The following is a 15,381-nucleotide window of genomic DNA, read 5'->3' as shown; positions in this document are numbered from 1 at the left end:
GCGTGCCCTGCTCTTCTGGCGACGTCGGCCCAGGCTCAGAGCTGCCCGCTCACGGTCTCGCCCTCCCTGCCGGGCTCCGAGGGCTCAGGCGGCCTCCGGAGGGTGCGCTGGGCGGACGCCCTGTGTGCTGCACTGCTGTTCTCCACACGCAGGCCGGAGGGGGGCCGGGCGACAGCCTCTGCCCGCAGGACACCCTGAGTGCCGGCCCTGCTTGTGGCCGGAGGCGGTGGGGGTGTGGTGTGCGTCTCCAGGGGCTCCGCTGCCCGTCTCCTCGGAGGCGACACAGATGCGGGACAGGTGTGCTTAGGTCACAGTGCCAGCCGGCTCTGGCCAAACGAGCAACGGCCTCTCCCGAGCTCGGCGCCTGAGTCTGAGGGCCGGGCGCCCCCGCGGGCTAGACGTGGACCGTCTCCTCGGGCATGGAGAGTCCCTCGCAGCACCCGGCAGTCCCGCGGCGCACCCACGTGGCTGCTGGCCCCTGGAGGGCCCGTGATGCGCTTCTCCCCCTGCCACCGGGCAGCGGGGTCGCAGGCTCAGCTGTCGTGGCTCAGGCGGCCAGAGCGCTGGCCACTTCCCGTCTTCGTGTGCACGGTGACGTCACACGCCGGCAGCGCCCCGAGGGCAGGCGCAGCTGCCGCCAGCTGTCCGAGCCGCGCCCTTGCTCACCACCCTAGGGATGCGAGGGTCCCAGCTACTGCGCCCGCGCCTGGGTGCTGCCCGCCACTCCAGGGGGCACCTCGGCGTCCCAGGGGCCCCGGCGCTCCAGGGCCCGCCTGTGAACGAGCCCTCTGCCCACCGCTACGCCGACCTGCGGGTTCTGAGCGTGACCTCAGTCAGCTCCACACGCTGGCGACGCGCCCGGCGCAGACCTGCTGCTTCGTGGCGGCCACGGCCACGCTGGAGAGGCGCGCTGCCGGGGCCTCTTCACCCACCCGCGCGCTCTGCCTCCGAGGCGCTCCGAGACGCCAGCCCCCGTGTGTGAGACTTGCCTGGCCTGGGGACGATGCAGTGCCTTGGTCAAGTCAACTGACCACACACGTATGGGCCCATTTCTGGAAGAAATTCTTCTTTGTTTCCGTCCAACAACATCGTGCTCCTGGCTTTTACATTTAGGTCTATGGTCTGTCTCAAATTAAGTTTTGGGGTAGACAGAACAACACTCGATGGTCGTTTGTTTTTCTACACAGCTATGCCATGGTCACGGCCTGTTTGTAAACGACGACGCTCCTTCCCCCACGGAGGCGTCTTGGCTGGAATCCTCGGCCGCATCGGCTGGGGTCCCTTTCTGGTCTGGGGTCCACTTCTGGTCTCCCCGTTCCTCCCACTAAACCACCTTCCTAGCTGGATAGCAACATCCTAAGTTTTCAAAACCAGGTAACGTAAGTCCCCAAACTTTGTTCTTTCTTCAGGGTTCTTTGCATTTCTGCATAAATTTCAGAATCAGCTTGTCAATTTCTTTAAAAAGAAAAGCCTGCTCACGGTTAAGACGGACAGGCGGGACTCTGCAGACCAAGGAGGTAAAGTCAAGGCGTCTCAACAACACCGACTGGGGTGTGAACATGGCTGCTCAGAGCTCGCCGGAGACGGACGCGCCAGCGTACGCGCAGCACGACATGTGTACCCACGTTTGCAGACACACGGAGGGGTCTGCTTCCAGGGGCGGCGGGCACGCCTGCGGGGCCAGTGAGCCTCAAGTCTGCAGCGCGGCCGTGGGGGACAGGCGGGGGCTGACGCTGCGGGCTTGAGGCAGAATCTCTTCTTCTCCAGGCCACCTCGGAGTCTTGCTCTTTGGACTTCACTGATGAGACCGGCCCATCAGGGAAGCGCGCCTCGACTTGAGTCAACTCCCTGGGGATGCTGAGCCCAGAGATGCCCTGGCCGGTGCCTGCCCCAAACGGCCGGCGCAGCCTCGCCTCACAGGCCGTCACGGTGCCGCATCTCTCCTGCACTGAGGTTTTTAAGTTCGTCTCGGCGAAGTTTTGCCTTTCTCAGTGTGCAGGCCTCAGAGGTGTTCTAAGCCCTGCGAAGATGGCGCTGCCAAATCCTGCAGCTCCGGCGGCCGGCCGGGGTCAGCGGCTTCCTGCCCGCCGTGCTCTCTGCGGGCTGGGCCAGCGGGGCGGGGGGACAGTTTCCTCCTCGCGTTATGGCGCACGTTGAGGCGCGCATGGCGTTGGGCTCCGGGTGCTTCCTTGCAGGCGCAGGGCCGTCTGCGACCCTGTGGAACGCTGCACTTGGTGACGCACATCTGGCAGCACCCCCCACCCCCGGGCCTGCGGCTGCTTTGGTCTCTACCGTGCTCGCTCAAGGACTCGTGTCACTCACTCTGGCCTTGGTCCAGCACCCGCCTAGGCCCTGGGGGTGGCAGGAGGGGCTGCGCTGGCCCCTTCTGAGGCAGTAGTGCCCCAGATGGCTGGCTGTGTGGGTGGCGAAGGTGCCGCCACCCCGCCCGGTCCACCACAGAGGCCCAGGCCGCGCCGCTGCCCACAGGGCTCAGAGGCACACGGCTGGACTGGGGTCAATGGAACGCCTGGGAGAGGCTGGCTCCGGGGGTTTCTTGTCTCTGCCAGGGCAGGCAGAGGCGGCGGCACATTCCATGGCCAGAGGCCCTCCTCTCCGCTGTTGCTTGCCCTCCACCAAGCATCCAATGTGCTCAGGCCACAGGAGTCTGAGGCGCTCGTGTCCACCAAGGCCCAGCGCCACACACTGCCCGGGAGCCCCAGGGGCACCTCCCCCTGCGAGGCCTCAGCAGCACCTCACGGCCCCGGTGCCTCCGCCAGCGTGGGTCTCAGACGCACCGCCAGTTCTCATCAGGGTTCCTTCCTGTTTACCGTGAGGACTGCCCCGACGGATCACCGTCCTGCTGTGCTCTGTGGCCGTTCCCGCTCGTGGCCAGCGAGGGAAATGGCTGCGAATGTCTGGTGGGAGTCCCCTCGTAAACACGGGCCCTCGCTTCTCCTGGGCAGCTATCGAGGAGTGGAAACACTGGGCTGTAAGGCTTAAGAGCAAACTTAGCTTTCTAAGCAACGGTCTGCTTCAGTTTCCTGGCTGCTGAAACAAACGCCGCAGGTGAAGTCGGCTTCACCACGGGACTCACTGCGGCATGCTTCGAGGCTGGGAGAAGTCCAAAGTCGAGGCCTGGGCAGGGCGACAACTTCTCCTGAGACCGCGTCCTGGGCTGGGGCCGCCGTGCTGGGCTCTGGGATCTTCTGTCACCGAGCGATGCACGCACAATGCCTGGTCCCCAACTTACAGGAAAGGCGTTCAACGTTAGCAGTGTGAGGATGTTCTGGTTACTCATGAATGGCTGTTTAGTTTTGTCTAATGCTTTTTATACATCGATTTTGTTGATACAGAATGTTATATATCTTTCTCTAGTAATTTGGTGAATTGCATTAATTCATTAATGTTAAACCAACCTTGCATTCCTGGGAGAAATTGCATTTAGTCGTTTTTTTAAAGATTTATTTTTATTTATTCTCCCCCCCCCTCCAATCCCCCCCATTGTCTGCTGTGTCCATTCGCTGCTCGCTCTTCCGTGTCCGCCTCCAGTCTCATCAGGCGATGCTGGGAACTGATCCTGGGACCCTTCAGAGTAGGAGAGAGGCGATTACTCTCTTGCGCCACCTTACTTTCCCCATTCTGCTGCATCTTCTTATGTTCTCTCCTCTGTGTCTCTTGTTGTGTCATCTTGCTGCACCAGCTCTTCATGTTGGCTGACACTCTTGCATGGGGGGGCATTCCCATTTGGGCCAGCCTGCCCTCACCAGGAGGCCCTGGGCATCAAACCCTGGACCTCCTATATGGTAGACGGGAGCCCAGTTAGTTGAGCCACATCCACTTCTTGCATTTGTCTTGATGCACCACGTGTTTTGTATATTGCTGGATTCAGCTTGCTGACATTTCCTTAAGGACTCCTCTTGTCTATGCTCTTGCAGGATATTGCTCTTTAATTTTCTTGTCTGGAAATGTCCTTATCTTCAGTGGCCTCATAAAAATGTCTTGGGAAGGGTTGCCTCTCCTCTTTTTCTGAGAGAGTTTGTATAGAATTGGTATCATTTCTTCCTTAAATATCTTTTGTAGAACTCATCAGGGAAGTGTCTAGCCATGACATTTTCTTAGTGAGAAGGTGGCTGGTTTGTTTGTTGAATAATTTCAATTTATAGGGCTATTCAGATATGTGATTTCTCCTTCTTTCACAGTTTTAGTAATCTATGCTTTTAAAGGAATTTAACCACTTCATCTAAGTTGTCTAATTTGTAAGCATAAAATTGCCTATAATACTTGCCTTTAACTATTTATTTTGAAAAAATGCAGATTTACAGAAAAGTTGTAAAAGTAGTGTATGTATACCTGTCATTCATCAATACTACTGCCCATATTTGAGTTTTGCCAGTTCTTCCACTAACACTCTTTTCTGTACCAGGATCCAGTCCAGAATTCCACTGCATTTAACTGTCACGTCCTTTCAGTCTCCTCCGACTGACACTCCTCAGTCTTCAGCTGTGTATCAGGACTTGGATACTTTTGAGAAAGCTAGTCAATTATTTTAAAGCCTACCCCTAAACTAGATTTTTCTGATGTCTTCTCATGATGAGGTAAAAGCTAGGCCTCCTTTCCCCCCAAGAATACAAGCGATGTGCTGCCTTTCTTGGTGCACCTCATAAAGATGGATGAGTCACTACGGCTTACTTCTGATGAATTTAACCTTGGACACATAGTAAGTTTACTAACTCAATTCCAGCATTTGTGTACAACACATTTTTATTTTATTCTTAAGTTTCTCAGTAAAATACTCTATCCCCAAGGTACAAAGAGTCGTCAGTGTGGTTCTGTCACTCCTTTGTCACGCAGTTAGGCTTATCTGTTACTGTTTGCATTTATTTTGTGTTTTCCCACCTCTTTTGTCGATTTAACCACTTCCTGGGCCAGGATAGGGTGAGGCAATATTCTAAACAGCACTAGGAGTCAGGGCTCCGAGGATGGGGCTCAGGGCAGTGGGCTTCTCTCCTCGTTCCCATTTCTCCTTCCATCCGTTTTCCACCCATTCCCTGAACGTAACCGGTCTCTCTGGTTTCTCGTGTATCTTTCTTGTTTATCTTCTGCACAAATGAAAAGCTATACATGTGCATTTTCTTATATCTCGTTCTTTGCCAATGAAAGGTAGCAAACTATAGATATTCTTTTATCCTGTTTTTTTTCCCAATGTAACAATTGATTTCCTTTTTATGCTTTGAAAGTCTGTAAGGAAAAAAAATTTAAAAAAATGAAAACAAAAAGTCTGTAGGATTGTAGTTATGCACCCTCTTTTATTAAATATATATGTGTAAGTATATCATTTGGTTTAGTTTATTTCCTTTTTTCTCTTTCTCTATTTCATTCACTTACACTCTTTACTTCGTTTATAGAAATTAAAGAAAAAGGGAAAATCATTTCATGTTTAGCTGTTGGCCTATTTCATGTCAGTCCACTGTCTGGTGTCACCTTCCTTCACATTTCACTTCTCGTAGTGTAGGTCTGCTGGTGATGAATTTTGTTTCTGATTTCCTGCACATCACCTTCTGCTGGGGCAGGCGTTCCAGGCGACGGCCCCACAGTGCCTCTCAAGATGCTGCGCTCCCACCGACAGGTCTGCCCTCACCTCTGCAGGCATCCACGTGCCCTTTGCCTTGGGCTGCTGGGATGTGCCCTTCCCCTGGGCTCGGCAGTGAGCGCACGCGGTGCCTGTCGGGCTCTCCCCGTCTCCCTGCGCGCCCCTGGGCCAGACCGCTGCTGCTGCTGCTCTGGGCCTGTCGTTTTCTTTGGAGAGCTGAGTTTAGTGCTGGCAGGTGGTAAATTCACAGCGAGTCTGCTCCACCCTTCCAGGGCTCAGGTCAGGCTCTGTTAGGGGTGCCCCCAAGGCGCTGCATTCCATCCTGGCTTCTAGTAATCCCCGTTCACCCACAGCAGCCCAGCAGCTGCTCGCTGACAAATCCCGGTTTCATGCTGTGGCCCAAGGCGCTGGCCCCTGGGAAGATTTCTAGAGCTCCTCTGAGCACAGCGACCTCCTGTTTATACCTGCCCCCAAATTCCAGCACAATTAGAACTGCAGGAAGCCGTCAGCCCTTCAGTCAATCTCTGCTTCCTCGACATGGTGGCTCTCCCTTCTCTGCTCGTACTCCACTTCCTGTGCCCCGGCCCAGGACGTGCCGCCACGTGGAAAGCCGAGGCCATGCAGGCGCGCAGCTCGAGTTCTTCCCTTCGTAAGCGCAATCTGACGCCTGGGAGCCGCGGTGGTGCTCAGAGAGCCCCGGGGGGCCTGGCACCGCTAGCCACAAGACCGCCCCACAGGCTTCCCCGAGGCTGGAGAGTCCGTCTGCGCGCTCGCTCTCAGGGATGGCGCGGCAGCACGCGGCCACCTCGCGCGGGGGGGGGGGGGGGGGGGGGGGCAGACCACTGCTATTTTCCTTTCTGCTCAGCCTTGCCTGAACCTGGGGAGCCCAGTGCTGAAGGACACGGTCTGTTTGTCAGGGGCCTTTGACGCACTGCCCCGGCAGCCGCTGAACCTAAGCGGCCACTTCCTGGCGTGAGCCGATGCCGCAGCTCTGGCTCGGCCCGGCAGCAGCAGAGAAGCGCCGCAGCAGGGCGGCCCCATCTCCGCTGCTCTGGCCACAGAGCCGCCTCTGTGGCCGCTTCCCCTCGTCTCGGCAGGGCACTGACGTTTTGCTACTGTCACTCTTTTTGTGAAGCCAGCTCTGTGGTTATGGTTTCCACTGAGGAAAGATTTATAATACCCAACATACAGACGAAAGCAAGTAATTACACCTTTTAGTGTACCTGGTAATTTTTATCCAGCTGGCATGAACAGTCAATCAAAATGCCACAAAAGGTGCTGTAGAATGTGCTGATAATCCACCACATCTGCCAGGCACCGGGGGAGCCTGTGCAGCTCTCAGCACTGCAAGCCCTGCGCAGAGCGGCCGACAGCTCCTCATCCGCCCTCAGGAAGCTGCCATGGCAGCGGCCCCCACATCGGGGCCTCTGGAGCACTTCGTGCATGGTCCATGCTTACGGAACCGGCTGAGGGAGGGATCGAGAGTTAACCCCGGATGGACGAGGAGGGGGACCTGCTCAGAATATCTGCAGTGATGGAGACAACTAAGCACGCTAAGAATCTCCACAGCGACAGGGACAGCCCATCATCTCAAAGTTTCACTAAAAGGAGTCATGGAAACCACTCCTAACTTCCCATGTACATGGAAAGGAATTCAGGGCAAGTGCCACAATGTCTGGAGGAATCCAGGCATGTGGCCAGTCACCACCAGGACCCCGCCCCACCGAGTCCCAGGTACCTGCAGCCACTCAGATCCCACCAGGGCAGAAGCGCTCCCAACGCCCCAGCTCCCACGCACGTCTCTGCCCCCTGGGCTGGGCAGAGCCCCCCGCTGGGGGGCCGACAGCCACCGCCCAGCAGCCTGGGCCTCTGCTCACTGCCCCGTGAGTGGCCGTGTGACCCCCCTCCCCTCGGCACTCTGGCCCACACACTCATTCTGACGGCCGAGTTTGCAAGCCATAGGAGGCCACTACCCTGGGACGGGGAGCCTCGGCTTTTGGAGAGGAACCCCAAAGCTGGGAGTGGGCGCCTGAGGGAGCTCCAGAGCGCGCTAGGGCCTGCCCGCAGCCCAGAGCCCCGCGTGTGGGGCCATCCCCTGCTGCCCCACGTGCATGGCCTGAATCTCCACAAGAAGGGACAGTGGCCAACGGCCCCTCGCTGCCCCCACACTGTGTGCCGGAGCCAGGCACACGCACCCCAGGGGCCCGGCCAATGTGCCGACAGCAGGGGTACCCGAGGACACGGACGCCGAACCCCACCCAGGCACGCCCTCGAGGGGCCTCCTCCTGCCCAAGCTCCTCTGTGGGGACGCCCCCCGGCTGGACGTTGAGCGCAGCGCGGCACCACGAGCCGGCCCAGCCCCTCCCGAGGCGCCCGCCTCACTCGGCTGTGCGGAGCCTGGGGCAGGGAGGGGCAGTCTGGATGTGGGGGTGCGGGCAGCAAGGGAGGGGCCCCGGCCCAGCACGGGAGGACAGCGGCAAGGCGGGCACGGCAGTGCCGGCATGTGGCAGGGCATGTAAGGAGGAAGCCCGCGGGTGGAGAGGGCGGCGAGGGGCGGCAAGGCGGGCGGTTTCAGAGAGCCTCGCCACGACACGGCGGACTCCACGGCAGCAGGAGCAGCCCCCATCGGGCCAGCCAGGCGTTGGGGCCCCTCAGCTGCCTGCCTGGGCTGCGGGGCCTGGCCCCCTCAGCAGAGGCCTTGGCAGACAGGAGTGACCGAGGAGCTGCCGCAGGCGCAAGGAGGCCCAGAGGTGGTGGCGATGATGGAGGCCGGGGAGGCGGTGAGGCCGGCGGCGCAGGGCACCAGAGCGTTCCCCGCTGAGTCCAGGAGGCGCCCCTGCTTGTCCTCCTCTGTGGGGAGCGGCTGCTCCGCTCCTGCAGGCCTCTCATTTCAGCACTGGCCTGCCGGCTTCCACAGAACAGTCAGCAGGGATTCTGGGAGACGGCGCCCGGTTAGCGTGGAGGGCCTGTGCCAGCGTGACTGTGCCCTCTGCCGGACCAGGAACCTGGGGCGTTCCTATTTATGGGTGTGTGGATATATGTATGTATTTATTTTTTCATCAAAGGAAACAGTTTAAGTTCCCATTACACACTAAAGAGAATGATGGGTTCGAAATGAAGAAAAGGGAGAAGTTGAAATATAGAAACAAACAGGAAAACAACATGGAAAGTGAAATCGATGTATGCATTCTAATCAAACACCTGTCCAACGTGTCACTTCTCACGTTTCTACCAGGCCAAACCCTTTGCTGCCCTGGCTGCTTTTGCTTTGCTCTTCCCCTTCCCTTTCTCTCGCTGCAGCTTCAGTCCTTTTCTTTGCCTCTGGTTCATCCGTCCTGGGTACTGTCCACGCTGGTCTAGAAGGTTCTCTCTGCTTCTCCTGACGTCTGTCTCGATTTGCGCGTCAGCTTCTCCCTCTCTCCGGCCGCACCTTCCTTTTCCACCTGCTCCGTCAGCTCTGAGCCCCGTCTTCCCTGAGAAGACGCGCAGCTGCACAGGCCGCAGATGGCGCACGCCGACACCCGTGCGTTCACATCTTCACTTTCTTAACAACACCTTGTAATTTTCAGAGGATAAGTTCTGCACTTGCTTCATTAAATTCATTCCTAAGTATTTTATCCTTCTTGATGCTTGTGAATGGAATTGTTTTTGTAATTACATTTTCAGGTTGTACTTTGTAACTGTACAGAAATGCAATCCATTTTTATATGCTGATCTTGTACCCTACAACCTGGTGGGACTCGGTCAGTTCTGGGAACGTCTGGTAGCTTCCCCAGAATTTCCTCCATACACGACCGTGTCATCGACAGAGAGAGCTTGCTTTCTTTTCTTGCAATACGGCTGCCGCTCATGTCTCCTTTTGCCCACTTACCTGGCTGGAACCTCTAGTACAGTGTCGACGGGAAGTGGTAAAAATGGGCGTCTCTGGGGAGTGGGTAGAGCTCAGGGGTTGCGCGCCTGCTTCCCATGTACGAGGTCTCAGTTCAATCCCCGGTGCCTCCTAAAAAAAAGGAATGGGCACCTTGTCTTTTTATTTTGGGGGGCACCCAGTACGCCACCACTCAGCATGGCGTTAGCGGTGGGGTTCTGCAACTCCTTTTTTAGGGTGAAGGAGCTCTCTTCTGTTCCCAGTTTGCAGAGTGCTCATATCACGAAAGGAGGATGGATCTTGTCAGGTGCTTTTGAGGCACCCATTGAGATGACTGCGGGATTTCTGTTCTCATCCTACTGACACGATGTAATATATGAACTGACATGCAGATGTTAAACCATCTTGGCACTCCTGGGGTAATCCCACTTGACCATGACAACCAGATGTCAGCACGCTGCTGGATTCGGTTGGCTGGCACTTTGTTGACAACTCTGCATCTGTATCCTTAAGTGATACTGGTCCGCAGTTCTCTTTTCATGGGATGGCCTTTGTCTGGTTTTGGTGTCAGGATGGGCTGGGAAGTATTTGTTCTTCTAATTTTCAGAAGAGTTGGTGAAGAAGTGCATTGGTTCTTCTTTGAAAATTTGTAGAATTCAGCAGTGCAGCCACCTGGACCTGGGACTTTCCTTGTGTTGTTTTTCCTTTTTCTTTTACTGATTGTCTCTTTACTAGTTAATAGATCTATGGATTGTCTATTTCTTAAGTCCATTTTGGTAGTTTGTGTCTTTCTAGTAATTTGTCCATTTCATCCACATTGACTCATCTGTTGGCATATACAACATGTACACAGTATCCATCTACAATCCTTTTTATTTCTTTAATACTGGTAGTATTAGTCCCGCTCTCATTTCTGATTCTAATAATGTGAGGCTTCTCTCTTTTTCTTTTTTCCAAGCCAGCTACAAGTTTCTCAATTTTGTTGATCAAAAAGAACCAGCTTTGGGGTCCACTGATTTTCTCTCGTTTCCTAGTCTCCATTTCACTGCCTCCCACTCTCTTTCTTGTGTCTTTCCTCCTTGCTTTAGGGCTAGTTTGCTCTTCTATTTCCAAGGCTCAGAAGATGGGTGGTTAGATTATCGATAGGATAGCATTCTTCCTTCTTAACAGGGGCACTTCCCTCTAAGCATTGCTTTAGTGGCAGTCCGTAAAGTTTAGTGTGTTGTGCTTTCGTTTTCACTCATCTCACAGTATTTATGATTTCCTTTTTGACTCCTTCTTTGAGCCTTTGGTTATTTAAGAGCATGTTGTTTATTTTCCAGTATTTGAGTATTCCCTGTTGTTGACTTCTAATTTTATCCATTGTGGTGAGTAAGCACATTTGTATTATTTCTACCCTTTAAAATTCATTAAGGCTTGTTGTATGGTATATCCTGGAGAACGTTCCATGTGCATTTGAGAAGAAGGTTTATTTGTTGTTGTTGGATGGCATGTCCTACAGACATCTGTCAGGTTTAGCAGGCTTATAGGTTACTCAAGTCTTCTATTTCCTTGTTGATCTTCTGTTCAGTTGATTTGTCAACTATTGAAAGTGTTGGCGCAGAAGTCTCCAACTGTTCTTGTTACAGTATTTTTTCCTTCATTTTTGTCAGTTTTTGCTTCATATATTTTGGTGCTGTTATCAGGTGCATATATGTTTAATCATTACATCTTCTTGATGGAACGATGGTTTTATTATAAAATATCCTTCTTTATTTCTAGTAATAACTACTGTTATAAAGTCTATTTTTGTTTCATTTCAGTATTGCCTCTCAACTTTCATATGGCTACTATTTGCATGAAATACCTTTTCCCATCCTTTTACTTTCAATCTACTTGAGTCTTTGAATATGAAGTGTGTCTCCTGTGGACAGCATATACTTGGAATAAGGTTTTTGCTTGTTTTTTTAAAATCCAGTTTGATAATCTCTGAATTTTAATTGACTTAATGATATTATCAATATAGTTGGATTTAAGACTATCATTTTACGCTTTATTTTACGTCTTATACCTTAATTCCCCTACTCCTAGTTTACTTTCTTTTGCATTGAGTCTTTTCTAATGTAGCACTTTAATTCCATTAATAATTATTTGCTAGAATTTCTTAGTTATTTTTTTAGTGGTTGCTCGAGGGTTGCCATATATCTCTTTTTTTTTTTTTTTTAAAGATTTATTTATTTCTCTCCCCTTCCCCTCATCCCCTTGTCTGCTCTCTGTGTCCATTTGCTGTGTGTTCTTCTGTGTCCGCTTGCATTCTCGGTGGCACCAGGAATCTGTGTCTCTCTGTTGCATCATCTTGTTGCGTCATCTTGCTGCATCAGCTCTGTGTGTGTGCGGTGCCACTCCTGGGTGGGCTGTGCTTTTCTTGCACAGGGTGACTCAACGCAGGGCACACTCCTTGAGCGTGGAGCTCCCCTATGCGGGGGACAACCCTGCGTGGCACAGCACTCCTTGCGCGTGACAGCACTGCGCGTGGGCCAGCTCACCACATGGGCCAGGAGGCCCTGGGTTTGAACCTTGGATCTCCCATATGGTAGGCGGATGCCCCATCAGTTGAGCCACGTCCGCTTCCCCATATACATCTTAATCTGCTTCAGACTATACTAGTTTAATTCTAATAACATATAGCAATGTTAACCCCATCAAGTGCTACTCCCTCTTCTCTGCTTTTGTGGCATTATGATCATATATATTACATTTATTAGTGTTACAAACCCAAGAGTATATCGCCGTAACTACTACTTTACCACCTGTCTTCATTTCCTTAACCCATTACAGCTATTCTGCAGCCCCCTTCTTTGTGCAGTTATTGGCAACTACGTTATACATATGTTTCCATACGCTGTAGACCCGACAATGTATTACACAGTCAGAGTCTCTTCTATGATTATGTAATGGCTCTTAGGAACTGCATTTGTTCACGTTTTCGGTCTTAAACCCTAAGCATTTCCCTGATCATCTCCTTTAAGGTCGGGATCCTAGCAACAGACACTCTCAGGTTATGCTTAACTGCGATGGCCCTTATTTCTCTTCATTTCTGAACAAAAGTTTTGGTTATAGAATTCTTGGTTGACAGTTTTTTTTCTCTGAACACTCTAATGTCTCCCCGCTGCCTTCTGCCCTTCCTTATTTCTGCCGAGAAGTCTGCATTTAACCTTATTGGGTCTCCATTTTAATTTCCTAGACTGCTCAAAGCAGATACCATGAAATGAGTTGGCTTAAACAATGGGGATTTATTAGCTTACACTGAGAATGTCCAAATCCAGGCATCATCACGGCGATGCTTTCCTTCCAAAGACCGCCCGCCAGGGTCCTGGGCGCCTCGGGCACGCGGCACGGCACGCGGCACGGCACGCGGCCGTCTGCCGGGCGCTCCCTTCTCTCCAGGCCTCGCTGATTTCAGCTTCTTGCTTCCAAGGTGCACGTGTGCTCTCTTTCGCAAGCTCTCCCTCGCTCCCTGTATTCATTCCCTTTCTGAGGGACTCAGTAAGAGGATTAAGACCCACGCTGGACGAGGCGGGTCTCACCTTAACTGAAGCCTCCTCCCTGGAAAGTCCTGCTTAGGATGGATTAGCTTTAAGAACCTGGTTTTCTAGGGTACATACAGTTCCAGATCACTACAGGTTCCTTTGTAATAAGTTGTTTTTCCCCTGCTGCTCTCAAGGTTTTCTCCTTGTCTCTGACTTCCAGCGTTTTGACTATGCTATATCTACTTGTGGATCTCTGCATTTTTCTTACTTGGAGCTCACTGAGCTTCCTCTGAACCACTAAGGAAAAGACGGACAACCCAATAAAGAAACGGGCAAAGACCATGAACACCAGTTTCTCAAAAGAGAAGACTCAGTTGCCAGTACGAGGGGGCTACCACCGGCTCAGGGGGGCGGCGAGGATGTGCCGCTGGAGGGAGGAGCAAACGGGAGCCTATCTGGAAACTGCTGGCACTGTACGGTAGAGGGGAACACGCCCAGCCCCGTGGCCTGCCATTCTGTGCCCTGGAAACGGGTGCCCACCTGCAGCAGGACAGGAGGCTCGCCGCAGCTCTGGAAGCCGCTCAGGACACCCACCGGCGCCCGGCAGAGCCTACACTCCAGCGGCTGCCCCGTGCCCCTCTCCACGGAAGCGGGCTCTTGCCCACGCCGGCTGCTCCTCTGCTGGCATCTTGCATCCCGGCAGCCAAACGGGTCCTTGCAGCCCCTTGCCCCGTGCCCCTCCCTTCACAAATCCCAGCAGCGCCAGGGGAGCGCCTTCCTGCCGACTACGCCAAAGGCCCCCTTTGGCCGCGAGCACTCTGGGCCCCAGGGGCGTCTTGCCAGGTGCCTAACAACCACCGCTCTGTGTCCTGCGCCCTGGCTCCAGGCAGCACCCACGGCATGCTCCTGCTGCTGCTCGACGCGCCAGTCCTTCTAGGACACCAGGCAGTGCTAGGAAGGGCCCTGGGGCAGGGGTGCTGCGTGACCTGCTCCCGGGACTGAGGCTAAGGAGGCACAGCACACGGATGGCCAGAAAACGCTGGCTGAACGCGTTAAGAAACGGGTGAAACCACAGGAGAGAAGTGCAGCCTGTGCCTGCCAAGTGAAGGCAAGCCGGCCTCTGTGCCTGTACGACAAGGGCCCCAGGGTGAAAATGCTTCTTACGCTAATTCCAGTTCAAAAATGAAGGTCTTATTAACAAAGAGCATGGAGAGGAAGAGGAAAAGAGAGGAAAAGCTGCTAAATTCTCTGACAGAGTCAGGAGTGAAGAGGTGCCACTTCCTCCTTGATTTTAAAGTGCAAACAATGTTTTTGAAAAGCGTAAAGGAAACCGTTGGTAAGTTAAAAGTAGGATGTACACTTCAAATGTGGCAGAAAAGCAGGAGACGGAGGCTCAGCCTCCAGGGACACAGCGAGAAGGTGAGAAGGGAGACGCCACCCAGGGCCAGGCGCGAGGAGCACACGACAGGCAGGGAGATCTGAAACCCCAGGGACACGGCCCTGAAAGGACCCCAGCACCAGAGGAGCCAGGCGCTCACAGCAGGCACGCCGCAGGCGCCAGCAGGGCCCGGGGCGACTTCCGCTGGGTGCAGGCTCTCGGGCTGCTGAACGCCCTCAACAGATTGACTACAGTGTCAAATTACCTTGACCACTTCCGTATAATTAAAAAATTTTTTGAGGTATTCCAGAAACCATAGGGATGGGCAAGTAGGGAGAAAGAAAAAGCAAATGCTCCTTTCTCTGGGAGTTTCCTTGGAGATGAGCTCCCAGGTTCTGTGATGGTTTTCCACAGAAACGGTCACGAATGGTCTGCTCAAGGCAGTGAGTTCCAACCATGCCAAACGCGCCTGCGAACGTCACAGGAGGCAGGTGAAGCGCCGCAGCGGCGAGGGCGGGGAGGCGGGGCGAGGATGAGCCCCCCCCCCCCGGGGCAGACGCTGCTCAGAAAAGCCACCTGGGTGAGCACCCCACCCCACCCCACCCCACAAGCGGAGGTGTACTTACTGCTCCCAGCATGATTCTGAAAATCAGCCAGCGGAATCCCCATATGACAATCCGGGACGTGGGGGTGTGTCTGGGCAATCGAGACAGAGTCCAGAGCGGGCACAAAAAAATCCCCAGGAATCCTGTTTCCAGAAGCTGGGACTCCCATCCTAAAAGGAGCAGGAAAGAACGGTTCAGGGCGACTGCGGAAGCAGGTTCCCCGGCAGCATGGCCCGGACCCGCCCTGCAGGCACGGCCCGGTGCCAGCTGTGGTCTGAGTCGGGTGGACGGCTGCAGGAGGCAAGGAGGCCGAGGGCAGGCCGAGGGCAGGCCTCGTGCACCCTGAGCCGGTCCGGGACGGCCTCTGGGCCTCTGGAGGGCCCTGCGAGACAGTGTCGAGGTGACACCCGGCGCTCCGCAGCCAGGGACGT

The 15,381-nt window shown here is 54.1% G+C and overlaps 1 protein-coding gene across 3 annotated transcripts in view; it reads right to left on the bottom strand.

The window, feature by feature from the left end:
• LOC101440921 (lipase maturation factor 1) overlaps window positions 1-15,381 on the bottom strand; it is a 70,664-nt gene that overhangs the window by 39,166 nt on the left and 16,117 nt on the right. For all 3 annotated transcript variants that reach the window (XM_071211098.1, XM_058285560.2, XM_071211099.1), the window contains exon 2: window positions 14,972-15,120. In XM_071211098.1, the coding sequence (XP_071067199.1) occupies window positions 14,972-15,120 (149 nt within the window). The remainder of the gene's footprint in view (window positions 1-14,971; window positions 15,121-15,381) is intronic.

Source organism: Dasypus novemcinctus, chromosome 23 (genome assembly GCF_030445035.2).
Source record: "Dasypus novemcinctus isolate mDasNov1 chromosome 23, mDasNov1.1.hap2, whole genome shotgun sequence".
NCBI lineage: Eukaryota > Metazoa > Chordata > Mammalia > Cingulata > Dasypodidae > Dasypus > Dasypus novemcinctus.
Note: the sequence above shows the minus strand (reverse complement) of the source record. Positions and strands in the feature narration are given on the sequence as shown.